The sequence below is a fragment of the Salvelinus namaycush genome, chromosome 17 (assembly GCF_016432855.1).
Source record: "Salvelinus namaycush isolate Seneca chromosome 17, SaNama_1.0, whole genome shotgun sequence".
In the NCBI taxonomy this organism is placed as follows: domain Eukaryota; kingdom Metazoa; phylum Chordata; class Actinopteri; order Salmoniformes; family Salmonidae; genus Salvelinus; species Salvelinus namaycush.
Window position 1 is genome coordinate 25,781,673 of NC_052323.1, and position 27,862 is coordinate 25,809,534.

Sequence of the window (27,862 nt, forward strand, 5' to 3'; positions counted from 1 at the left end):
TCAGCTAAAGACTTACAGAAATCTCTGGAACATGGTAACATCTCCGCTGACAAGTCTACGATATGTAAAACAGTAAACAAGAATGGTGTTCATGAGAGGACACCACGGATGAAGCCACTGCTATCCAAAAGAAACATTGCTGCACGTCTGAAGTTCGCAAAAGAGCACCTGGATGTTCCAGGATATGTTCCAAAATACACTGTGGACAAATGAAACTAAAGTTGAGTTGTGTGGAGAAAAAAAGCCACAGCACACCAACATCTAAACCTCATCCCAACTGTAAAATATGGTTGAGGGAGCATCATGGTTTGGGGCTACTTTGCTGCCTCAGGGCTGGACAGCTTGCTATCATTGACGGAAAAATGAATTCCCATGTTTATCAAGACATTTAGCAGGAGAATGTTATGCTATCTGTCCGTCAATTGAAGCTCAACAGAAGTTGGGTGATGCAACAGGACAACAACAGAAAATCAACAACAGAATGGCTTCAACAGAAGAAAATAATTCTGGAGTGGCCCAGTCAGAGTCCTGACCTCAACTCGATTGAGATGCTGTGGCATGACCTCAAGAGCGGTTCACACCAGACATCCCAAGAATATTGCTGAACTGAAACAGTTTTGTAAAGAGGAATGGTCCAAAATTCCTCCTGACCGTTGTGCAGGTCTGATACGCAAATACAGAAAACGTTTGGTTGAGGTTAATGCTGCCAAAGGAGGGTCAACCAGTTAATAAATCCAAGGGTTCACATACTTTTTTCACCCTGCACTGTTAATGTTTACATGGTGTGTTGAATAAAAACATGACAACGTTTCAAATTCCAAAGGGTTCACATACTTTTTCTTGTCACTGTATATGTTGTATTTGATGAAATTGATAATCAGATGTCAGATGCATTATTCTCTTAATGAGAGAGAGAGAGAGAGAGAGAGAGAGAGAGAGAGAGAGAGAGAGAGAGAGAGAGAGAGAGAGAGAGAGAGAGAGAGAGAGAGAGAGAGAGAGAGAGATGCTGTGTGATTGATGGGGCTGTCTCCAGCTGTCTTCAGGCTGTGTGGATCTGGGAGTCATGTCAATGACAGGCGGACTCATCTCGTCCAACTCTGTGTCGCTGCTGAGCGTGCTGAGCAGAGAGAGCACAAGGCCGGGCGTGTGGCTGGCGCCGAACATGAGGCAGAGCACAAGGCTGCTCTTAGCAAAATGATGACACAAAAGAAATCTGCGTCACAGCGCATCAGTGCATTAGTCACACACGCCAGTGGAATGAGATCAGTCCGGGGTCACAGAGGACTAGGTAGTGCTGTTGGAATATGAGGCTACAGTAAAGCTTTGTCTATCACACAGTAAATGTTTATCTATACAAAAATATATACTTTTTTCCTCTCTGTCCTTCTCTATATGTTCTCTCTCTTTCTCTCTATCTCTCTATCTCTTTCTTCTCTCTCGTTCTTTCTCTCAATCTCTCCTACCCAGCATCCCTGTGGCCACGTCTCGGACCAGTGACCCGGGCCACTCTAGCGGCGCCTCGGCCAGCTCCAGTGAATCAGAGAGCAGCTCCGAGTCGGATTCAGACAGTGAGAGCAGCTCCAGTGACAGCGAGTGTAACGGGGTCTCCCGGACCGCCACCCCAGAGGTATAACACAATCGCTCCTTACTGTATTGTACCAACCAACCGGGACAGTCATATTTCTTTTACTGTGCTATCAACCAATACTCAACCAGTGTTATATTATAGGGAAAAACATTGATCCTATTATTTTAGGCTACAGAAAATATATATTACACTAATACCACTAGTACAACACTTTGATCCAGGGATGAAAACCCCCCATCTACTCTAATATCACTATTATTTTGATAGGATTAAACTACCCGACTTAGTAGCAACTTTCCCTCTTTCCCGGTTGTTGCAGTTGATGGTAGTGAAGTGACTTCGACACTTGCATGGCAGCTTAAGCAGCTCAAGAGCCAGGCAGAGTAGTATTCCACAGAGGAGCACTGAGTGTTAGACCCGGGTAAATATTTACCACAGTGCATCTGGGCACCCTCTACAGGCCATATGACTTCCTGTCTACCAGGGAAGAGCCAATGGGAACAGCCAGGTGGGCCAGGAAAAGGGCCTGTCTGTCTTTAAGGATGTCTCATTCCCTCTCTAAGTGCACTCCACTGATGTTTTACTAAAAACACAGGAGTTTTCCGGAAGCCATGTTAGATGGGATTTAAAGGCTGAGCCTTTCGGAGAGGAAGAGTGAAAGGGAAAGTATGTGTTATCCCCTGTTTTATACTCAGTGGTTTTAATTCCTTAGTCAATTCATTTCCAACACTTCCTTTCCGAATGATTTGCTATCATTTCGATCATTCAGGACAGTATTTATGATTTCATATGAAACACTTCTATTTGTCGTGGGGCATAATGGTACAAAACAAATGATGTGAGATGGCATGGTCGGAGACTAGCACAAGGACAATATGGGAGCACTACTCAGTCATTCATGAGTTTCTGTCTATTTTAATGGTCTCTTCATCAGGACATTGGCTCGTTGGTTTGATAGCATATAACTCTGAAGAGACAATTGAATTATCACATTTTACTTTCATGAGTCAACACAGTGTTTTATGAAGCTATGTAGTCTACTATCAAACCAAACGTGGATCTATCTAACTGTATATTCTTTGTCCTTGCTACTTATTTTGTTCTCACACAGCCTGAACCTCCATCAACAAACAAATGGCAGCTGGATAAGTGGCTGAACAAAGTGACCCCACACAACAAAGCACTTATCAGTACCCAGCCAGAGAGAGAGAGCCATGGGCTCTGCAGCTCCCAGCCTGACCACAGCCAGCAGGCACCTGGGAGCCAGGACCTGGCCCCAGGAAAGAGCAAGCCTGGGCCCACCGTCCTGCTGGCCCAGACCGACGCCAAGGAACGGGTCCTCCTCAGCCCCATCCGAGAGAAGGCCAAGCCCAAGACTGGACCAAAGGTCTCAGAGGGCAAGAGTTCAAAGTCCCCAGCAGCGGCGGCGGTGGAGCCGGCCCCAGCCAGACGCAGTATTGGAAAGAAGCAGCCAAAGAAAGTGGAGCGCTCATCCAGCCTGGAAGAACACAGCTCCTGGTCCAAGCCCATCAACCCCTCCATCAGCACTACCCCTAAGGAGAAGGAAACTCCGCCTCTTCTGGAGCCGCCCAAGTCCAGGACCAAGGGCACCAGTGGGAAAGCTGCCCCTAGGAAGGAACCTCGCACCACCACTACCACTACTTCTACTCCAGCTCATCCTCCCCCAGCCCCAGTCCTGGACAAGAAGAAGCACAGGGGGCCCAGCAGGATCCTCCCCAAGTCCAAGGAGTTCATCGAGACGGAGTCTTCGTCGTCTGAGTGCCACTCTGAACCAGAGGATCTGATCAAGGTCCCTAACCCTCCCTGCCCAGGTCCCAGCAGCCTGCAGACTCTCAAAGCAGCCAAGGACTGCAACAGCAATATCCTGAGTGTCAGTAGCCTTACCAGCACCTGCAGCACTTCCATCTCTATCCCAGACCCTGGTGTGGTTGGGGGCTTACTGGAAGACCCCCTCTTATCCCCTGTCCCCATCGTCCAGAACGAACTGCTGTCCCCTCTCAGGGACTTTGAGGACATCAAGTCACTGTGGGTGAAGATCGAGCTGAGCTTCCTGTCTAGAATCCCAGGACAGGACCCCCCTGAGCCCCCTCCTGTGAAGGTTGAGCCCCAGGAACACTGGGAACCCAGCACCAAGCACAGACACCAGTCCCCCGCCAGTCAACAGTCTACCCCTGTTGAAAAAAACCCTAGCAAGGCCAAGAGGAAACACAAGGCAAGTGCAGAACCTTTCTCACTCTTTTTCTCTCTAGGTACTAACTGGTATTGGTTTGTAGGATAGTGGTTGGAGTGTGTCCATGGAGGAGCAGTGAGAAAGTGCTGATAGTATGTTCAATGCTGACTGTGCTGTTTGTGTGTGTGTTCTTCAGTCGGACCATTGTAACGCTGTCGGCGGGAGCAAGAAGTTACGGTTGGAGAAAGACTCCATGCTTCTTCCCCCGTGCATCTCACCCATTCACAACCACAAGAACATTAGCACAAAAGAGTAAGTGTCGCCGAACCGCTCACAGTGCAGTACTTACTTAACTCATCACTATGGTTACTGGATGAGAAAAGGAATGTGTAGAGCATCCTCTTATGTACTGTAAATGGTTACAGGGATGAACACATTCATTATGGATGTCCACAGTGTACTTACAGGCTGTTGTTTTTCTCTGATGGGTGGTAGTACTGTATGTGTTGTGAATGGCTACGTCCAACCAGTGTAGATCCTCCTCAGAGAGGATGCTGGGAGGTACAGGAGCAGTGATGTTTCTAGTATGGTATACCCTTAGCTGCTGCTAGCTCTTTGCTGTGTCCTGTGTCCTGTGTCCTACAGCTTTAAGGTAACATGACACCGACAAGGGCGCCAAAGCTAATTTTAGATATTTAATTAGCGCTGCGGAGACCTACTGCTCATCAAAGGGACGCTGGTGACAAGGGTCGGGGGGTCGAGTGTAGTGAGTCCGGAGGATGGAGTGTTCGCTAGCTGAGCTTTACCACTAATCACTGCATATATTTAATATGATTTCCCAGCACTGTGATATATGAGCTGCCACGGGTATCTAGTGCAGAAATATTGAACCCTTTGGTCTGGACTGAAGCCTTTAAATCAGTTGAATTTAGACAACCTCAAAGCCTTTTAATCAGTTGAATTTAGACAACCTCAAAGCCTTTTAATCAGTTGAATTTAGACAATCTCAAAGCCTTTAAATCAGTTGAATTTAGACAACCTCAAAGCCTTTTAATCAGTTGAATTTAGACAACCTCAAAGCCTTTAAATCAGTTGAATTTAGACAATCTCAAAGCCTTTAAATCAGTTGAATTTAGACAACCTCAAAGCCTTTTAATCAGTTGATGCTTTTTATTAATTCCGTTAAACCGACCAGGGTTCTGCTCATTTTCAGGCCTGTGAAACAAGACAAAATATGCTGCTGTTGACAAATAACCTGAGCAACATAATCCTAATGAGGTTTTCTGACTGCGTTTCCCCCGTTACTGCTTTAGGCGCTCTTGCGCCAGCTAAGCATTTTTCTCCCTCATATATAAAATCCCCATGAGTTTAGGGAACGGGGGCGAAAATAATCTGTTGTTGCAAACAATGTGAAAAATATTGTAGCTGTAGGAGGGAGGCGAGGCTTCTCGCTGCTACTTTACATTCTTGCTGGTTTTTAAACTCAATAATGACTTTGAGGAAACTATTTAACGGCAACTTCCTTACCTGTCTCTTATCTGTTAACATGGAGAAATGGATAAAATATTATTGTTAATAGAAGCCCCACGCGGGCACACACACACACAGCTATACCGAGAACCCACTCACATGGATCCAAACTGCAGTCCGCTGGGTTCCCCTCTGAGGGGCCAGGTTTCTGGAGCATGAGTGGATATTAGAAGGACTGTGAATCTAAGTGCTTTCTGTCTCAACAAACTGCCGTTCCACTGCCTGATCAATCAATATTCTGACCCCTCAGTGCACTACAGGGCTATTTCTAGTCCTATTTCTAGGCTGCCTCCTTAGAGGGTCAGGCACTGAAAAAATAATGTGGAAAAATGAAACGTTTTTTTATGGTTTTAAACCAAGCCAAAAGGATATGTTTCAATTATATGAATTATCATTGATATACTCCTTTTCGTTCTTTTTTAAAAATCCAAAGAACGAAACCAACGTATACATACGTACCGACAACTTACAGACACATACAAACAATGACTACGTCTCATCTGTCCAGACCCGCCTGTCACAACCCCATCCCTAGTGCCTGCATTAATGTTTGCCACATGGCCTTAAATTGAACCAATTTGTTTTTCTCAGTCGCCCATGCTATTTCAATAACAAATCATTCGATTTTTTTCATTGTATTAAGGATGGCGGATTGATTGACTTCCTAATTTTTAGTATACGTTTTTGATGAGTGATGAGAAAATAATTTTACAGCCCATTGGTATCTCACTACACCCCCCATATGTCATGTCTTGAAATATGCACACAGGCAGATTTAAAGTATGTTTATATTGTAACTTTCTAGCTCCGCCCACAACTTTTGAACTTTATAGCATTCCTAGAAAGCATGGATTATTGAATCATTATTAGTTGTACACTTGAGACATGACTCTGCCATTGTACTGTTACATTTGTGAATTTTGTGTAATACATTCTATATATATTAGTTTATACTGGATTAGTTATGCTCAAACTTTCACTCCATCTTATGCCAACGTCAGTTCTTTTTAAATCTTGGTTCCATTGGTTGATCTTTTTTTCCAAGAGATTTTCAGTTGGATATGCTCTTTTATGAAACCCAACAGATACTGAGAAGAATATGTACTTTATGCCTTACCGGTATAGTGCTGCATTGAATTAGTCTTATAATAAAAGCAGAAATAATCATTCATTCTAACAAACAGAATGTTCTAAGGCCAGCTGCTTTCTTTCAGGCCTGCACATAATGCCTGTACTTCTCAATTTTACAAATACCTCAGACAGTCAAGACACTTCTCATTTTTTTCATCCATCCACCACTTTGATGACATAGCAGTTGAGACTGGTTTGCATTACAAAAGCTGTGAACTCACAGTATTGGGGGGTGGGGGGCAGGCCAAGTATTTTTCTTCTCTTATGTCTGTTTTGGTATCACTTTGAAAGGTACCTACATAAGGATGTCATAACACTTCATAAGCAATACATTGGCGTTCGTAAATGTTTCTGTATTTGTCTAATCCCAGCTCTCTGAGGAAACAGCCCAGGAAGAGAGAGCTGCTGCCTCCCCTGCTGTCGCCGCTCTCCGACGAGCCCCCCGTCCGCCAGCGCAGGACCAGCGAGTGTTCCTCCTTCAGCCAGGAGGGCAGCGCTAGTGGCGCCTTATTACTACCCACCCTCAGCTGCTCTCTGCCCCCCTTCTCCTCCTCCTCCTCATCCTCCTCTTCCTCACACAAGCACCGCAGCAAAGGAGAGAGCAAATTCTTCTCACATTCCAAGACAAGCAGTGTAAGTAGGGGCAAGCTGTTGTCCTTCGGTGTTATTATACAGTAAAATGGTATTTATTACTTTTGTACTGCTATCATCATCAATTACCGGGCAACATTTTTTAAATGGATGGTTTACACTATTATTTTAAAGTGTGAAACTTTTGCGTCCACTCCGTTTGCTAAGAGAACGTGTCTTCTACAATTCATTGTGCAGAGAAGTTGGAAGACGGTGCTGTTGCTGCAGATAATTTCTCTGCTCCAGGCTTCTACCACTATTTCCTGTGTTTTTGCAAATTTAATCTAATTACCCTTTGAAAGGAGTTATAAACAGCCTTGAAGAGAGGGAAATGGCTGAATATGTTTAAAGCCAGGACAGAAAAAAATACACCATAGCCACAACGTAACGGCAGTCCAAATCACCAAGATGAATCCTTACAGTATTATTAGACTTACTGCTGGATGCTAATTAGCATTTTAATTGACCCCTCCATCTCACAGGAGGAAGATACCCACAGCAAACCATCTGGCAGTTTCCATGGTAATGGTCAATCTGATTCCGACCTTTGGTCCAACCCCTCATCTCTGTCCATGGACCACATGGAGCCAAGAAGACCAAAGCTAACGTTCAATAACAAGTATGTATGACTAACTAACTTCTCCAAACACTTCAAAAACACATATTGTGTTTTTTGTCTCTGATGTACTGACAAATTTGAATGACATGATGCACTGACAGATTGATTGACATGATGCACTGACAGATTGAATGACATGATGTACTGACAGATTGAATGACATGATGCACTGACAGATTGAATGACATGATGCACTGACAGATTAAATGACATGATGTACTGACAGATTGAATGACATGATGTACTGACAGATTGAATGACATGATGTACTGACAGATTGAATGACATGATGCACTGACAGATTGAATGACATGATGCACTGACAGATTGAATGACATGATGTACTGACAGATTGAATGACATGATGCACTGACAGATTGAATGACATGATGTACTGACAGATTGAATGTCATGATGTACTGACAGATTGAATGACATGATGCACTGACAGATTGAATGACATGATGTATGTACTAATTTAAGTCTCAAACATGATTAAAATGGAACAGAACAGAACCCAGGGAAGTTGACGTATGTGTGGGATGTGATTACAAAGTCGAGTTCCTCTGTATTGATCATTCAAAATGAAACATATTCAGCGTTTGGAGGACAACATTATCCTTAAGCAATCCAGGCAGTCACACAACTGCAAACAGATTTATATTTCCAACATAACTGACATGACTGACATATTCTCAATGTATGTGTTCTCCACAGAGTTCACACTGCAGACTACTACATGCAGGAAGCCAAGAAACTGAAGCACAAAGCAGATGCACTGGTAAGCTGCTGTTTTATTAGCCACCACAAAATGTATTAAAAACATTTAATACAGCATTTACTTTGGTAGAGAATATATTACACATACTAAACTCCTTACATTTGACATTGTCTGAGCAAGGCAATAAACATACTCTGTTTTAGTCAGTTACATGACATCACAAATATATATAGCTACAGACCAATGTGATAATACCATTTACAAACACATGCCAATGTGCAATTAGCAAGCAGCATGTCTGACTCAGCCAATGAGAGAATAAATATTCCTGCTGTGTAACAGAATAGCTTCCGTCCCTCTCCTCGCCCATACCTGGGCTCGAACCAGGGAACCTCAGCACACATCGACAACTGACACCCACAAAGCATCGTTACCCATCGCTCCATAAAAGCTGCGGCTTTTAGGGGAACAACTACTTCAAGGTCTCAGAGCGAGTGACGTCACCGATTGAAACACTATTAGCGCGCACCACTGCTAACTAGCTAGCCATTTCACATCAGTTACAGCTGCATAGCATTTAATAACAGACAGACAGACACTGGTCTTAATAACAGACAGACAGGCACTAGTCTTAATAACAAACAGACAGACACTGGTCTTAATAAGAGACAGACACTAGTCTTAATAACAAACAGACAGCCACTGGTCTTAATAAGAGACAGACACTGGTCTTAATAAGAGACAGACACTGGTCTTAATAAGAGACAGACACTGGTCTTAATAAGAGACAGACACTGGTCTTAATAACAAACAGACAGCCACTGGTCTTAATAAGAGACAGACACTAGTCTTAATAACAAACAGACAGACACTGGTCTTAATAAGAGACAGACACTGGTCTTAATAAGAGACAGACACTGGTCTTAATAAGAGACAGACACTGGTCTTAATAAGAGACAGACACTGGTCTTAATAAGAGACAGACACTGGTCTTAATAACAGACAGACACTGGTCTTAATAACAGACAGACACTGGTCTTAATAACAGACAGACACTGGTCTTAATAAGAGACAGACACTGGTCTTAATAACAGACAGACACTGGTCTCTACAACAGACAGACACTGGTCTTAATAAGAGACAGACACTGGTCTTAATAACAGACAGACACTGGTCTTAATAAGAGACAGACACTGGTCTTAATAACAAACAGACAGACACTGGTCTTAATAAGAGACAGACACTGGTCTTAATAAGAGACAGACACTGGTCTCTACAACAGACAGACAGACACTGGTCTTAATAACAGACAGACACTGGTCTTAATAAGAGACAGACACTGGTCTTAATAACAAACAGACAGACACTGGTCTTAATAAGAGACAGACACTGGTCTTAATAACAAACAGACACTGGTCTTAATAAGAGACAGACACTGGTCTTAATAAGAGACAGACACTGGTCTTAATAAGAGACAGACACTGGTCTTAATAAGAGACAGACACTGGTCTTAATAACAGACAGACACTGGTCTTAATAACAGACAGACCCTGGTCTTAATAAGAGACAGACACTGGTCTTAATAACAGACAGACACTGGTCTTAATAACAGACAGACACTGGTCTTAATAAGAGACAGACACTGGTCTTAATAAGAGACAGACACTGGTCTTAATAAGAGACAGACACTGGTCTTAATAAGAGACAGACACTGGTCTTAATAACAGACAGACACTGGTCTTAATAACAGACAGACACTGGTCTTAATAAGAGACAGACACTGGTCTTAATAAGAGACAGACCGACACTGGTCTTAATAAACAAGAGACAGACAGACACTGGTCTTAATACCAGACAGACACTGGTCTTAATATCAGACAGACAGACACTGGTCTTAATAAGAGACAGACACTGGTCTTAATAACAGACAGACACTGGTCTTAATAACAGACAGACACTGGTCTTAATAACAGACAGACACTGGTCTTAATAACAGACAGACACTGGTCTTAATAAGAGACAGACACTGGTCTTAATAAGAGACAGACAGACACTGGTCTTAATAAACAAGAGACAGACAGACACTGGTCTTAATACCAGACAGACACTGGTCTTAATATCAGACAGACAGACACTGGTCTTAATAAGAGACAGACAGACAGACATACAGACACTGGTCCTAGCTGAAGAATACTGCTAGGTGTACAGAGGAGAGCCCTTGTGGAGATCTGTAGTCTTTTTTAAGTGATGATGTGGGATCTGTCTCTTTCACACCTCTTCAATGTCCTCAAAGAGGGCCTTGAGCCCAGGCGGCGGACGTGATTTACCAACACACTCATAGTGCCCTAATAATTGGATTCCAGCAATTATCTCCACAGACATTGTCCTTTATTGGAAGTTACATCCACTTGGCCATAAATCTGATCTGCGAGGTAAAGTCATCCATGAATACAAAATGAAAGGAATTGATTGCCCTTGTTACATGACTGTAATCGTTGAGCTGTAATGAATCTTCCACCAGCCCGGTCGTATGTGGTAAAAGTGGCTTACTTGAAATGGATAGAACCTGCTTGAGAGGTGCTTTCAGTGGAGAGTGGTGTGTAAATATATTATATTTTACACTTGTGTGCTCATGAGCTTCTTATTTGTCATAGGCTCTTTGGTTTTGTGTTTTGGGTCTTTGTGAGTTTGTATTTTTAGTAATGTATTTGAGAAAATTGAAGAAGATCAAAAGAATGTTCCGTTTCCCGAACATTAATGTAGCATTGTTATTTTTCCTTCTGATTAAATCAGCTTAATATCTGTTTTCACAAGAACTCTGAGGCTTTGGAAAATAATTCATGTGAGGAGAATATTTTGTGGCCTTGTAGTGTTGTGACTCTAATGCGGATCATATTCGATGTCTCCGTCATTTCTTCACAGATGGAGAAGTATGGCAAAGCTGTTAACTACGCTGATGGGGCGCTGTCTTTCATAGAATGTGGCAACGCCATGGAACGGGACCCGCTGGAGGCCAAGTCTCCATACACTATGTACTCTGAGACAGTTGAACTCATCAGGTTTGTGTCCCCACCAATGTGTCCCTCCCTCCCTGCCTCCCACCCCCACTCAGGCCAGCAATCCCTACCTGCCCTCCGTGAAAATGAGCATCATTAAATCCAGCCCTGCTCCAGTCTACCCCACAAGTCAAGGCAATTAGCGGACCTCATTTTATTAATGGCAGTGAAAATGAAAATAGATGGACCTTGTAACTCCTCATATGACACATGGATTCATACACCGGTGATTGAAATATTTTCCTCAAAAACGATTAGACACAGAAAATGACATAAGGTCGGCAGTTCTATGAATGCTCCCCTGGCTTTATGGATGCTCCCCTGGCTTTAAGGATGCTCCCCTGGCTTTATGGATGCTCCCCTGGCTTTATGAATGCTCCCCTGGCTTTATGGATGCTCCCCTGGCTTTATTGATGCTCCCCTGGCTTTATGAATGCTCCCCTGGCTTTATGAATGCTCCCCTGGCTTTATGGATGCTCCCCTGGCTTTATGGATGGTCCCCTGGCTTTATGGATGCTCCCCTGGCTTTATGGATGCTTCCCTGGCTTTATGGATGCTCCCCTGGCTTTATGGATGGTCCCCTGGCTTTATGGATGCTCCCCTGGCTTTATGGATGCTCCCCTGGCTTTTTGGATGTTCCCCTGGCTTTATAATTTTTTTTATTTAACCTTTATTTAACTAGGCAAGTCAGTTAAGAACAAATTCTTATTTAGAATGACGGCCTAGGAACAGTGGGTTAACTGCCTTGTTCAGGGGCAGAACGACAGATTTTTTACCTTGGCAGCTCGGGAATTCGATCTAGCAACATTTCCGTTACTGGCCCAACGCGGTAACAACTAGGCTACCTGCCGCCCCCATTTATGAATGCTCCCCTGGCTTTATGAATGCTCCCCTGGCTTTATGGATGCTCCCCTGGCTTTATGGATGCTCCCCTGGCTTTATGGATGCTCCCCTGGCTTTGTGGATGCTCCCCTGGCTTTATGAATGCTCCCCTGGCTTTATGGATGCTCCCCTGGCTTTATGGATGCTCCCCTGGCTTTATGGACATTGAGTCATCCTCTCTTTTTGTTATTTGAACTGAAATTAATTAATTAATTGATTTATGTTTTTGTCTTTTCTGCTTTTGAAGATATGCCATGAGGTTAAAGAACTTTACAAGTCACTCAGCAACAGTAGCCGAGAAGAAATTAGCTGTATTGTGGTGAGTTTTCCCTTGATATAGTTTCTGATGTGAACCTCTGTGTGGTTGAAGGAAACCCATCATTCCTCTGATGGGTATGATGACGGACAAGGATCTCTAGCCTGTGAGGGTGTTTGGGTTGATTTAAGAAAATCCAGCTGGCTTCCAAACCCGTTAGATGCTAAATCCGCCGCTTCGCTCAAACACGATTTAAATCTCCACTCAGCCATCCCTCCCCGACAATCGGATGTATCTTGAAGGGAGCTTTAAAACACTGCTAAAGCACTTAATCAGCTTAAAGGGGATCATTATTCTTGTATTTCATTAAGCTATTAGGGATAATGAAAGATTTCCTGGCGGCTAGCAACAGCCTATGAACATCTACAGTATACTAACCACACAGCTACAGGGGATATGCTGCCTGTCATATTGATTGTATAATCTGAGTAGAATGTCAGGGTTAGAATGTCATGGTTAGAATTAGAATGTTATGGTTAGAATGGAATGTTATGGTTAGAATGGAATGGTTAGAATTAGAATGTTATTGTTAGAATGTTATGGTTATGCTCTCAGTCATAGCAGTGTAGACAGTGATGAGAGTAGGAGTGAGACTCCCAGGTCATAATTCCTGTGTTAGTAAACCGTTCAGACATCATTAGAGATTATATTCAAATATTTGACACTGGTTGACACGATCCATCCGTGTATAATTTGTTTTAGAGGGCAAAGTGTGTGTGTGTGTGTGTGTGCGTGCGTGCGTGCGTGCGTGCGTGCGTGCGTGCGTGCGTGCGTGCGTGCGTGCGTGCGTGCGTGCGTGCGTGCGTGCGTGCGTGCGTGCGTGTAAGAACATGCTGATGTGGTTTAGATTGGGAGAAACTAGGAAGTGTAGTGTGGTAATGACTTATTAATGCCAGAGTGCTGGTGTCATGTCATGGGGTGGTGCATATGTCCAAAGCATCTGGTGTCTGACTATTGCCTCTGTTTTCTAGCTTTTATTTTTTAAGCAATTAGAGAGGTAGATTTCATAACACCAATATGAAATATTCATGCATCATGGATATGTCAAGTTAATGTGTTAGAAAACACATTTTCCTTAGTTATTTATTTGATGCTTAATGACTGTAATTGATACACAGACTGTTATGTTGCCAATACCAGATATACTGTATTAGTGTAGGTCCTGTATTTAATGGAATGTTATTATGCTCTTATCTCCATAGCAATCGCTGTTTATCCCTCCTGTACTTGAGAATGTTCAAACTAAAGAAGGACCATGCAGTAAAGTATTCCCGTTCCCTGATGGAGTATTTCAAGGTAACTAACTCTAATTCTAACTTCTAACTCTAATTCTTACTCCAAATTCTAACTTTAATTCTAACTCCAAATTCTAACTAATTCTAACTCCAAATTCTGACTCTAATTCTAACTCTAATTCTAACTCCAAATTCTAACTATAATTCTAACTCCAAATTCTAACTCTAATTCTAACTTCTATGAATAAAAAGAGTGATAGCTGTAGAACACGTACAGCTAATTGAAATGTATAAATTGAATTTATATTTGTGTTGAGTTGCGTGTACTCATTAGCTTTGCATGGTGGTCATTAAAAAACATACATTTTTTCGCGGTTAGTATGCAAACTATGTGTATCAATTATCTACATACCTGTTTTAATTAATTATGTTGCATATTATTCTAGAGACGCTGTTTGTATTGCTGTGATAGCTTTTCTAAGCTGTGCAATGTGTTTGTATAGTGGTGCTGCCAAATGTCCTATTCTCACAAACCTCTTCCATTCCAGAACTCGGCTAAAAGTTCCCAAGTACCTTCGCCATGGGGAGCCAATGGAAAGTGAGTAACATTTCACCTCAGTCATCTAATGTTGCATTACAATGCATTCTTTATACCAGATATCTCCCTGAACAGAACAATGTATGTGCCTACTCCTGGCCAAGCAACAAGCTAACCCTCTCAGATGCTGACTGCTTTGTTCAGACAAAGGTCATGACAGAGAGCCTCTGTCAATGTGACTTCCAGCTTTCAGCACATCACACTGGTGGGATGAGCTCACCGCTTCACTGTTCTTCTGCATTTTCCATGGCAACTGAACCTAACTGATCCACCCTGTGTGTTTGGGTTTGAGTTCGCAGCCTACAGTGGGGCTACCGTGGGGCTACTGTGGAGCTACCATGGGGCTACCATGGAGCTACCGTGGGGCTACCGTGGAGCTACCGTGAAGCTACCGTGGCGCTACCGTGGGGCTACAGTGAAGCTACCGTGGGGCTACAGTGAAGCTACCGTGGGGCTACCGTGGGGCTACAGGGAAGCTACCGTGGGGCTACCGTGGGGCTACAGTGAAGCTACCATGGGGCTACCGTGAAGCTACCGTGGGGCTACAGTGAAGCTACCGTGGGGCTACAGTAAAGCTACCGTGGGGCTACCGTGGGGCTACAGTGAAGCTACCGTGGGGCTACAGTGAAGCTACCGTGGGGCTACAGTGAAGCTACCGTGGGGCTACCATGGGGCTACAGTGAAGCTACCGTGGGGCTACCGTGGGGCTACAGTGAAGCTACCGTGGGGCTACCATGGGGCTACAGTAAAGCTACCGTGGGGCTACCGTGGGGCTACAGTGAAGCTACCGTGGGGCTACAGTGAAGCTACCGTGGGGCTACAGTGAAGCTACCGTGGGGCTACCATGGGGCTACAGTGAAGCTACCGTGGGGCTACCGTGGGGCTACAGTGAAGCTACCGTGGGGCTACCATGGGGCTACAGTGAAGCTACCGTGGGGCTACCATGGGGCTACCGTGAAGCTACTGTGGAGCTACCGTTGGGCTACCGTGAAGTTACCGTGGAGCTACCATGAAGCTACAGTGGAGCTAATGAGGAGCTACTGTGGGGATACCATGGGGCTACTGTGGGGCTCGTCAGTGTGTCTGGCAGTTGGTGGTGAGCCATCCTCTGTGTGTGACTGAGCTCCCTTGAGCCTGTCTTTTCAAGGGCTGGGATCTAGCCCTCAGCCAAAGCACTGACCAGCTTCTGCTATTCTGCTGTGAGAGGCGCTGTCAGAAGCAATTAGCCTCAGATCCTACTGGCTCCTAGGGCTCCTGCAGCCTCCTCCAGTTCACCATGGTCACATTAGCCACCAACTGGCCTTTTTAATCCCGTGTCAGCTCCGCTACCTGCGGACTGTAATCAGCATTAGATTACACTCTGCTCTGGCCTTTCCCACAGTTTGTTTGTTCTGTCCTTGACAATCATGAATCTTTTTTCCTTATTGTTTTTTTTCACCATCAAGGGTTTGTTTATTTCAGCAAAAGCCTCAAACTATTAGAAAGGGAGCCGAGAGAGGCAAGCTGTTGACAGAGCATCATAATTTAACTTCACGGGGGGAGTGCCATTCAATTTAGTGCTGAATTACAGGACCTGGAGCTTGATTGTTTGTGTTTGGCACTAAAAAACTGATGAATATGTCCTCTGATTGATGTCTCAAGCCGGCTGACAGAAAATCAAGCCATGATTGTCAAGCCGAGATAAGCCCTAGTTTGCCGATAATACAAAATCAAATCAGTATTAGTGATTAAGTCTGACGGAGAGTAGTTAAGCCTGACGGACAGAAGTTAAGCCTGATGGACAGTAGTTAAGCCTGACGGACAGTAGTTAAGCCTGACGGACAGTAGTTAAGCCTGAGGGACAGTGGTTAAACCTAATGGAGATTGGTTAAGCCTGACGGACAGTAGTTAAGCTTGACAGAGAGTGGTTAAGCCTGACGGACAGTGGTTACGCTTGGTGGAGAATGGTTAAGCCTGACGGACAGTGGTTACGCCTGGCGGAGAATGGTTAAGCCTGACGGAGAGTGGTTAAGCCTGACTGTCACGATCGTCTTCTTGAGATAGATTGGACCAAGGCGCAGCGTGTGCAAAATACATCTTCTTTATTTAAAGAAGAGAGAAAAAACAAGAAACGAACAACTATACACAAACTAACAAAATAACAAACTGACGACCGTGAAGCTATACATATAAATAGTGCTGACACAAACACTACACATAGACAATTACCCACAACCAGCTAAAGCCTATGGCTGCCTTAAATATGGCTCCCAATCAGAGACAACAATAACCAGCTGTCTCTAATTGAGAACCAATTCAGGCAACCATAGACTTTCCTAGACACCTACACTGAACACTAAACCATCTACTCTACTTAACCCCCTAAACCATACAACACCCTAGACAATACAAAAACACATACTTCACCATGTCACACCCTGACCTAACTAAAATAATAATGAAAACAAAGATAACTAAGGCCAGGGTGTGACACTGACGGACAGTGGTTAAGCTTGACGGACAATGGTTAAGCCTGACGGACAGTGGCAAAGCCTGAATGACAGTGTCTAAGCCTGGGGGACAGTGGTTAAGCCTGATGGAGAGTGGTTAAGCCTGAAGGACAGTGGTTAAGCCTGACGGACAGTGGTTAAACCTGACGGACAGTGGTTAAACCTGACGGACAGTGGTTAAACCTGACGGACAGTGGTTAAACCTGACGGACAGTGGTACAGCCTGACGCACAGTGGTACAGCTGACGGAAAGTAGTTAACCCTGACAGAGAGTGGTAAAGGACACCAATACTAAAAGACACCAATACTAAAGGACATCAAAGAACAGTCTGCTTGGGCCAAGAAACATGAGTAATGGACATCAGACCATAGGAAATCTGTCCTTTGGTCTGGAGTCCAAATTGGAGATTTTTGGTTCTAACCGCCATGTCTTTGTGAGACGCAGTGTGGGTGAACGTATGATCTCTGCATGTGTATTTCCCACCGTAACGCATGGAGGAGGATGTGTGATGGTGTGGGGGTGCTTTGCTGATGACAGTCTGTGATTTATTTAGAATTCAAGGTACACTTAACCAGCATGGCTACCACAGCATTCTGCAGCGATACACCATCCCATCTGGTTTGCACTTAGTGGGACTTTGTTTTTCAAAAGGACAATGACCCAAAAAACACACCTCCATGCTGTGTGAGGGCAATTTGACCAAGAAGGAGAGTGGTGGAGTGCTGCATCAGATGACCTGGTCTCCACAATCACCCGACCTCAACCCAATATGGATGGTTTGGGATGAGTTGGACCGCGGAGTGAAGGAAAAGCAGCCAACAAGTCCTCAAAATATGTGGGAACTCCTTCATGACTGTTTGAAAAAGCACCTCCTCCTCCATGCTTCACTTTACTCCCTGTATATATAATTCACTTAACTCCCTATACAGTTGAAGTCGGAAGTTTACATACACCTAAGCCAAATACATTTAAACTCAGTTTTTCACAATTCCTTACATTTAATCCAAGTAAAAATTCCCTATCTTAGGCCAGTTAGGATCATCACTTTATTTTAAGAATGTGAAATGTCAGAATAATAGTAGAGGGAATTATTTCTTTCAGCTTTTATTTCTTTCATCACATTACTAGTGGGTCAGAAGTTTACATACACTCAATTAGTATTTGGTAGCATTGCCTTTAAATTGTTTAACTTGGGTCAAACGATTCGGGTAGCCTTCCACAAGCTTCCCACAATAAGTTGGGTGAATTTTGGCCCATTCCTCCTGACAGAGCTGGTGTAACTGAGTCAGGTTTGTAGGCCTCCTTGCTCGCACACGCTTTTTCAGTTCTGCCCACAAATTTTCTATAGGATTGAGGTCAGGGCTTTGTGATGGCCACTCCAACACCTTGACTTTGTTGTCCTTAAGCCATATTGCCACAACTTTGGAAGTATGCTTGGGGTCATTGTCCATTTGGAAGACCCATTTGCGACCAAGCTTTAACTTCCTGACTGATGTCTTGAGATGTGGCTTCAATATTTCCACCTAATTTTCCTCCTCCTCATGCCATCTATTTTGTGAAGTGCACCAGTCCCTCCTGCAGCAAAGCACCCCCACAACATGATGCTGCCACCCCCGTGCTTCACGGTTGGGATGGTGTTCTTCGGCTTGCAAGCCTCCCCCTTTTTCCTCCAAACATAGCGATGGCCAAACAGTTCTATTTTTGTTTCATCAGACCAGAGGACATTTCTCCAAAAAGTACGATCTTTGTCCCCATGTGCAGTTGCAAACCGTAGTCTGGCTTTTTTAATGCCGGTTTTGGAGCAGTGGCTTCTTCCTTGCTGAGCGGCCTTTCAGGTTATGTCGATATAGGACTTGTTTTACTGTGAATATAGATACTTTTGTACCTGTTTCCTCCAGCATCTTCACAATGTCCTTTGCTCTTGTTCTGGGATTGATTTGCACTTTTCGCACCAAAGTACGTTTATCTATAGGAGACAGAACGTGTCTCCTTCCTGAGCGGTAGGACGGCTGTGTGATCCCATGGTGTTTATACTTGCGTACAATTGTTTGTACAGATGAACGTGGTACCTTCAGGCGTTTGGAAATTGCTCCCAAGGATGAACCAGACTTGTGGAGGTCTACTATTTATTTCTGAGGTCTTGGCTGATTTCTTTTGATTTTCCCATGATGTCAAGCAAAGAGACACTGGGTTTGAAGGTGGGCCTTGAAATACATCAACAGGTACCCTTCCAATTGACTCAAATGTTGTCAATTAGCCTATCAGAAGCTTCTAAAGCCATGAATTTTCCAAGCTGTTTATCTTCTCTAGGGTATGTGGGACGGTAGTGTCTCACCGCGTCAACAGCCAGTGAAACTGCAAGGCGCCAAATTCAAAACAACAGAAATCCCATAATTTAAATTCCTCAAACATACAAGTATTTTACACCATTTTAAAGATACACTTGTTGTACATCCAGCCACAGTGTCCGATTTCAAAAATATTTTACGACGAAAGCACACCAAACGATTATGTTAGGTCAGAGCCAAGTCACAGAAAAAGACAGCCATTTTTCCAGCCAAAGAGAGGAGTAACAAAAAGCAGAAATAGAGATAAGATTAATCACTAACCTTTGATGATCTTCATCAGATGACACTCATAGGACTTCATGTTACACAATACATGTATGTTTTGTTCGGTAAAGTTCATATTTATATCCAAAAATCTGAGTTTAGGCGGGACGCTACTGTCTCACTTGGCCAAAAGCCAGAGAAAATGCAGAGCGCCAAATTCAAATAAATTACTATAAAAATCTAACTTTCATTAAATCACACATGAAAGATACCAAATTAAAGCTACAATGGTTGTGAATCCAGCCAACATGTCAAAATTCAAATAAGCTTTTCGGCGAAAGCAAACGATGGTATTATCTGAGGATAGCAACAGAGTAAACAAAGAGAGAGAAGCATATTTCAACCCTGCAGGAACGCGACACAAATCGCAGAAATAAAAATATAATTCATGCCTTACCTTTGACGAGCTTCTGTTGTTGGCACTCCAATATGTCCCATAAACATCACAAATGGTCCTTTTGTGCGATTAATTCCGCCGATATATATCCAAAATGTCCATTTATTTGGCGCGTTTGATACAGAAAAACACCGGTTCCAACTTGTGAAACGTGACTACAAAATATCTCAAAGGTTAATTGTAAACTTTGCCAAAACATTTCAAACTACTTTTGTAATACAACTTTAGGTATTTTGTAACGTAAATAATCGATAAAATTGAAGACGGGATGATCTGTGTTCAATACAGGATTAAAACAAACTGTAGCTAGCTTTCTGGTCACGCGCCTCTAACAAACAGGACACTTCAAGTGACCCTCGTTCAAGATGGCCGTACTTCTTCATTACACAAAGGAAAAAACCTCAACCAATTTCTAAAGACTGTTGACATCCAGTGGAAGCGGTAGGAACTGCAAGAAGGTCCCTTAGAAATCTGGATTCCGAATGAAAGCCCATTGAAAAGAGAGTGGCCTCAAAAAAAAAAAAATGAATGGTTGTCCTCGGGGTTTCGCCTGCTAAATAAGTTCTGTTGTAATCACAGACATGATTCAAACAGTTTTAGAAACTTCAGAGTGTTTTCTATCCAAATCTACTAATAATTTGCATATCTTGTCTTCTGGGGATGAGTAGCTGTCAGTTTAATTTGGGCATGCTTTTCATCCAAAATTCCGAATGCTGCCCCCTACCCTAGAGAAGTTAAAGGCACAGTCAACTTAGTGTATGTAAACTTCTGACCCAATGGAATTGTGATACAGTGCATTATAAGTGAAATAATCCGTCTGTAAACAATTGTTGGAAAAATTACTTGTTTCATGCGCAAAGTCTATGTCCTAACCGACTTCCCAAAACTATAGTTTGTTAACACGAAATTTGTGGAGTGGTTGAAAAACGAGTTTTAATGACTCCAACCTAAGTGTGTGTGTGTAAACTTCCGACTTCAACTGTATATATAATTCACTTTACTCCCTGTATATATAATTTACTTTACTCCTTGTATCTGTATATATAATTCACTTTATTCTCTGTATATACAGTGTCTTCAGAGCGTATTCATACCCCTTGACTTTTACCGCATTTTGCTACTTTACAGCCTAAAATGGATTTAAAAAACAAAATTATCCTCAACAATTCCCCACAATGACTAAGCGAAAACTGGTTTTAGCAAATGTATAAAAAATGTAAACAGAAATACCTTATTTACATAAGTTTTCAGACCCTTTGCTATGAGACTCGTCTGGCCACTCTACCATAAAGGCATGATAGGTGGGAGTGCTGCATAGATTGTTGTCCTTTAAGAAGTTTCTCCCATCTCCACAAAGGAACTCTGGATTTCTGTCAGAGTGACCATCGGGTTCTTGGTCACCTCCCTGACAAAGGTCTTTCTCCCCGATTGCTCAGTTTGCCAGGCGGCCAGCTCTAGGAAGAGTCTTGGTGGTTCCAAACTTATTACATTTAAGAATGATGTAGGCCACTGTGTTCTTTGGGACCTTCAAAGCTGCGGAATTTTTTGGTACCCTTCCCCAGATCTGTGCCTCGACACAATCCTGTCTCAGAGCTCTACGGACAATTCCTTTTACCCCATGTCTAGGTTTTTCCTCTGATATGCACTGTCAGCTGTGGGACCTCATATAGACAGGTGTGTGCCTTTCCAAATCATGTCCAATCAATTCAATTTACCACAGGTGGACTCCAATCTAGTTGTTGAAACATCTCAAGGATGATCAATGCAAACAGGATGCACCTGAGCTCAATTTGGAGTCTCATAGCAAAGGGTCTGAATACTTATGTAAATAAGGCATTTCTAAAAAGCTGTTTTTACTTTGTCATTATAGGGTATTGAGTGTAGATTGATGAGGAAAAAACATATATGTATCCATTTTAGAATAACGCTGTAACGTAACAAAATGTGGAAAAAGTCAAGGGGTCTGAATACTTTCCAAATGCACTGTAATTCACTTTACTCCCTGTATATATAATTCACTTTACTCTATGTAAATAATATAAAGTACTTTACTCTTTGTATGTATAATTAACTTTCATCGCTTAGTGTACAAAACATTATGAACACCTTCCTAATATTGAGTTGCACCTCCCCTCATCCCCCCAATGTCTCTCCACTACCTTTTTTTCTTAGTTTCTGTAAGTAACTGTTTTGCCCAGGATACCAAAATCCATGGTGTCCAGTGGTTATACAGTACGCTATCATCTCTGTGGTGGTGATCTGACCTTTCACTTCCAACCTCTAACCCCTGATCCCTGTATTGTGTCTTTGTCTTCCCAGGAACACAGGCACCCCGTCGCCCCTGTCTCTGAGTCTCTCCCCAGTCAGTTGGGGCAGCAGCAGTACGGGCCCTGCGGGCTCCGGGGCCTCCGGCAACGTGGCCATCCCCCAGCGCATTCACCAGATGGCCGCAAGCCACGTCAACATCACCAACAACATTCTCCGGAGCTACGAGCACTGGGACACAGCAGAAAAGTTGGCCACAGAGAGCCAAGGTACTGGAGACTGGAGACTGGACACAGGCTCTCTGTTTTACAACAGGATGTTTGTATAGGAGATGGCAGAAATGGCAGATTTTGTACATTAGTAGAATAAATTGTGCTGTAGATACCGGGTAGGGTGGTAACTGTAGCTGATGTAGCAGTAATAGTTACATACAACATCCATTACTCTTTTGTTATAATATCATAGATTTGTGTTAATACATGTATTCCCATTCATCTACCTTGCATTCAGTAATTATATATGAATAATTATTCCTATTGGTTAGGAACCAAGGCCAGTCAGATTCTTTCATCACCCTCAGGATGGCCTCAATATGGACTGATGTGTTCTGTATTCTTTTGTGGCGATATGGAGAATAAAGGAGCCCTAAGCCTTGACCCATTTACTGTCATTAGTGAGTGAATGTACAGGCTAGAGAGAGACCAGCAGAGATATATGGAGGACACCCCTCTTGACTGTGTATGGAGGGTTTGATGTGTCCTGTCTCTGTCATTTCCTGAGCCTAGCTGATTAGAGGGGCAGGTTACGTGGTTGTGTGAGGCAAGAACTCACTCTCACAGCCTCAGAAGTATCCATTAGAAGTTGATCCTCTCTACACCTCTCCTCCTCTCTGTCGACACTCATAATGAGCTCAATTAGAGCCTGTTGGATGGTGTCTTTGGTGGAAATGAGATTGGAATCGCCCAGTTATGTCACCATAAGGCCTAGGTGGGCCTTTCAGCACATACTGATCACCAGAGCTGTTACTTTTAGGATTGAGCCGTTCCAGCACTCAATCACCCACTGTTTATTAGGAGGGAGGAAGAGAGGTTAGGAGCGAGGGAAGAGAGGATAGGAGGGAGGGAAGAGAGGATATGAGGGAGGGAAGAGAGGATATGAGGGAGGGAAGAGAGGTTAGGAGGGAGGGAAGAGAGGTTAGGAGAGAGGGAAAATAGGTTAGGAGGGAGGGAAGATAGGTTAGGAGGGAGGGAAGAGAGGTTTGGAGGTTGGGAAAGAGGTTAGGAAGGAGGGAAGAGAGGTTAGGAGGGAAGAATGAGAGATTAGGAGGGAGGGAAGAGCGGGAAGAGAGCTTAGGAGGGAGGGAAGATATGTTAGGAGGGAGGGAAGAGAGGTTAGGAGGGAGGGAAGAAAGGTTAGGAGAGAGGGAAGATAGGTTAGGAGGGAGGGAAGAGAGGTTTGGAGGTTGGGAAAGAGGTTAGGAAGGAGGGAAGAGAGGTTAGGAGGGAAGAATGAGAGATTGGGAGGGAGGGAAGAGCGGGAAGAGAGCTTAGGAGGGAGGGAAGATATGTTAGGGGGAGGCAAGAGAGGTTTGGAGGGAGGTAAGAGAGGTTAGGAGAGAGGGAAGAGAGGTTAGGAGGGAGGAAGAGGGAAGAGAGGTTAGGAGGGAGGAAAGAGAAGTTAGGAGGGAGGCAAGAGAGGTTTGGAGGGAGGGAAGAGAGCTTAGGAGGGAGGGAAGAGAGGGAAGGGAGGGAAGTGAGGTTAGGAGGGACGGAAGAGAGATTAGGAGGGAGGGTAGTGAGGTTAGAAGGGAGGAAAGAGAGGTTAGGAGGGAGGGAAGAGAGGTAAGGAGGGAGGGAAGAGAGGTTAGGAGGGAGGGAAGAGAGGTTAGGAGGGAGGGAAGAGATGTTAGGATAGAGGGAAGATAGGTTAGGAGGGAGGGAAGAGAGGTTTGGAGGTTGGGAAAAGAGGTTAGGAAGGAGGGAAGAGAGGTTAGGAGGGAAGAAAGAGAGATTAGGAGGGAGGGAAGAGAGGGAAGAGAGCTTAGGAGGGAGGGAAGATAGGTTAGGGGAGGCAAGAGAAGTTTGGAGGGAGGTAAGATAGGTTAGGAGAGAGGGAAGAGAGGTTAGGAGGGAGGAAGAGAGGGAAGAGAGGTTAGGAGGGAGGAACGAGAGGGAAGGGAGGGAAGAGAGGTTAGGGGGGGCGGAAGAGAGATTAGGAGGGAGGGAAGAGAGGGAAGTAGGGTTAGAAGGGAGGAAAGAGACGTTAGGAGGGAGGGAAGAGAGGTTTGGAGGTAGGGAAGAGAGGTCAGGGGGAGGAAAGAGAGGTTAGAAGGTAGGGAAGGGAGGGAAAAGAGGTTAGGAGGGAGGGAAAAGAGGTTTGGAGATAGGGAAGAGAGGTCAGGAGGGAGGGAAGAGAGGTCAGGAGGGAGGGATGAGAGGGAAGAGAGCTTAGGAGGGAGGGTGGAGAGGTTAGGAGGGAGGCAAGAGAGGTTAGGAGGGAGGGAAGAGAGAGAAGAGAGGTTAGGAGGGAGGCAAGAGAGGTTTGTAGGGAAGAGAGGTTAGGAGGGAGGGAAAAGAGGGTTTGGAGATAGGGAAGAGAGGTAAGGAGGGAGGGAAAAGAGGTTTGGAGATAGGGAAGAGAGGTTAGGAGGGAGGGAAAAGAGGTTTGGAGATAGGGAAGAGAGGTAAGGAGGGAGGGAAAAGAGGTTTGGAGATAGGGAAGAGAGGTCAGGAGGGAGGGAAAAGAGGTTTGGAGATAGGGAAGAGAGGTCAGGAGGGAGGGAAGAGAGGTCACGAGGGAGGGAAGAGAGGGAAGAGAGCTTAGGAGGGAGGGAAGCGAGGTTAGGAGGGAGGCAAGAGAGGTTAGGAGGGAGGGAAGAGAGAGAAGAGAGGTTAGGAGGGAGGCAAGAGAGGTTTGTATGGAAGAGAGGTTAGGAGGGAGGGAAGAGGGGCAAGGGAGGGAAGAGAGGTTTAGGAGGGAGGCAAGAGAGGTTTGGAGGGAGGGAAGAGAGGTTAGGAGGGAGGGGAGAGAGAGAAGAGAGGTTAGGAGGGAGGGGAGGGAGGGAAGAGAGGCAAGGGAGGGAAGAAAGGTTAGGAGGGGAGGAGAGGGGGAAGTGAGATTAGAAGGGAGGGAAGAGAGGTCAAGAGGGAGGGAAGAGAGGTTAGGAGGGAGAGATGAGAGGTTAGGAGGGAGGGAAGAGAGGTTAGGAAGGAGGGAAGAGAAGTTAGGAGGGAGGCAAGAGAGGTTTGGAGGTAGGGAAGATAGATTAGGAGGGAGAGAAGAGAGGTTAGTAGGGGGGGAGGGGAAGTGAGATTAGAAGGGATGGAAGATAGGTTTGGAGGTTGGGAAGAGAGGTCAGGAGGGAAGGAAGAGAGGTTAGGAGGGAGGGAAGAGAGGTTAGGAGGGAGGGAAGAGAGGTTAGGAGGGAGGGAAGAGAAGTTATTATGGAGGGATGAGAGGTAAGAGAGATTAGGAGGGAGGGAAAATAGGTTAGGAGGGAGGGAAGAGAGGTAAGCGATGTTTGTTGGGAGGGAAGAGAGTGTAGAGAGGTTAGGAGGGATGAAAGAGATGTTAGGAGGGAGGGGAGAGAGGTATGAAGGAGGGAAGAGAGGCAAGGAGGGAGGGAAGAGGGGTAAGAAATGTTAGTAGGGAGGGAAGATAGGGAAGAGAGGTTAGGAGGGAGGCAAGAAAGGCTAGGATTGAGGCAAGAGAGGTTAAGGAAGAGAGAATAGGAGGGAGGGAAAATAGGTTAGTAGTGGAGAAGAGAGGATAGGAGTGAGGGATGAGAGTTTTGGAGGGCGGGAAGAGAGGTTAGGTGGGAGGGAGGGAAGAGAGGGAAGAGAGGTTAGGAGGGAGGCAATAGAGGGAAGAAATGTTAGAAGGGAGGGAAGATATGGAGGAGATGTTTGGAGGGGAGCAAGCAAGGTTTGGAGGGAGGGAAGAAAGGTTAGGAGGGAGGGAAGAAAGGTTAGGAGGGATGAATTAGAGGTTAGGAGGGAGGGGAGAGAGGTAGTTGGGAGGGAAGAGAGTTTAGTTTGGAGGGTGGTGAGGTTAGGAGGGAGGGAAGAGATAGAGGAGAGGTTAGGAGGGAGGGAATAGAGGTTAGGAGGGAGGCAAGAGTGGTTCGGAGAGGGGAAGAGTTGTTAGGAGGGAGGAAAGAGTTGTTAGGAGGGAGGAAAGAGAGTTTAGGATGGGGGAAAGAGTTGTTTGAAGGTAGGAAAGAGAGGTTAGGTGGGAGGGTAAATAGAAAGAGAGATTATGGGGGAGGGATGAGATGGAAGAGAGTTTAGGAGTGAGGCAAAAAAGGCTAGGAGGGAGGAAAGAGAGGTTAGGAGGGGAGAAGTGAGGTAAGGAGGGAGGGAAGAGAGGTTAGGAGGGAGGGTGGTTAGGGAAGACAGGTTAGGAGGGAGGCAAGTGAGGTTAGGAGGGAGGGAAGAGAGTTTAGGAGGGAGGAAAGAGAGGTTAGGAGGGAGGAAAGAGAGGTTATGAGGGAGGGAATAGGGGTTAGAAGGGAGGAAAGAGAGGTTAGGAGGGAGGGAAGAGAGGGAACAGACGTTAGGGTGGAGGGAAGAGATGTAAGAGAGGTTAGAAGTGAGGCAAGAAAGGCTAGGAGGGAGGCAAGAGAGATTAGGAGGGGAGAAGAGAGGTTAGGATGGAGGAAAAAGAGGTTAGGAGGGAGTAAAGAGAGGTTAGGAGGAAGGAAATAGAGGTTAGGAGGGAGGGAAGAGAGGGTAGGAGGGAGGCAAGAGAGGTTAGGAGGGAGGGAAGAGAGGTTCGGAGAGGGTAGGAGAGGTTCGAAGAGGGGAAAAGATGTTCGGAGAGGGTAAGAGAGTATAGGAGAGAGGTAAGAGAGGAATGGAAAACAGGGCCTTCATTTTGCTATTACACCTGTCTGTCAGTCTTTGTCTTGTACACACACACACCTAAACACTCACTCTCTCCTCTTCGCCTTCTTCCACAGAGTTCTTTCAGGAGCTGGACTCAATGATGGAACCTTTGAGCCAACACAGCAGCATGATAGAACTTGTGCGCTACATACGTCAAGGACTGCACTGGCTACGGATAGAGGCCCACTTGTTATAGTGCTGCGGGAACTGGAACTAAACTGTCTGCCACTCTGTCTGTCTGTCTCACACCTCCATCACTACCTCTACCAGCCAGCAACGCCCACCATCCCCCAGTCTCCAGCCATCTGATAACACCCCAATGGACCCCCACCACACTGCCAGCCAGCAACCCCGCTACATGTCACCTCTCTGAGGTCAGAGGTCATCATTTGCTCTACTACACAGTCTGTCGCTCTGCTCCCTCTGTACACGGTTGACATTTACAATGGATGTGGGGGGAAAAAGTGAAGTCCCACTATCCAAGCCCCAAAGCGAATGAGAGGGAAGTCCCACTATCCAAGCCCCAAAGCGAATGAGAGGGAAGTCCCACCTAAGACCTGTGGAGTGTCTCCAAAGCGTGCCACTAGAGGAGAAGGATCTGTGCTGTTTTGGTGGTTTTCTGCCCGACAGAGCCCTGTGATTTCCCTGTTGTTTGTTTTGATCAGACCACCCCTGAGGGCCTCTTAGAACACTGGGAGCGTTGTTCAGTTCACAC

General features: G+C 44.9%; 1 protein-coding gene across 1 annotated transcript; it reads left to right on the forward strand.

Moving 5' to 3' along the window:
* Positions 1–1,063: 1,063 nt before the first annotated feature.
* On the forward strand, positions 1,064–27,343 carry LOC120062162 (AF4/FMR2 family member 2-like). The gene is made up of 13 exons (XM_039011969.1): positions 1,064–1,167; positions 1,468–1,627; positions 2,700–3,821; positions 3,976–4,091; positions 6,812–7,073; positions 7,553–7,689; positions 8,407–8,470; positions 11,333–11,469; positions 12,596–12,667; positions 13,867–13,960; positions 14,448–14,497; positions 22,316–22,530; positions 27,222–27,343. The coding sequence occupies exons 1-13, from the start codon at positions 1,064–1,066 to the stop codon at positions 27,341–27,343; spliced, it is 2,655 nt and encodes an 884-aa protein (XP_038867897.1).
* Positions 27,344–27,862: the final 519 nt, after the last annotated feature.

Coding starts and splice junctions, on each gene's coding strand:
- LOC120062162 (XM_039011969.1), top strand. CDS start 1,064: ATGTCAATGACAGGCGGACTCATCTCGTCCAACTCTGTGTCGCTGCTG. Junction 7,690..8,406: donor AAGCTAACGTTCAATAACAA/GTATGTATGACT, acceptor TGTTCTCCACAG/AGTTCACACTGCAGACTACT. Junction 8,471..11,332: donor AGCACAAAGCAGATGCACTG/GTAAGCTGCTGT, acceptor ATTTCTTCACAG/ATGGAGAAGTATGGCAAAGC.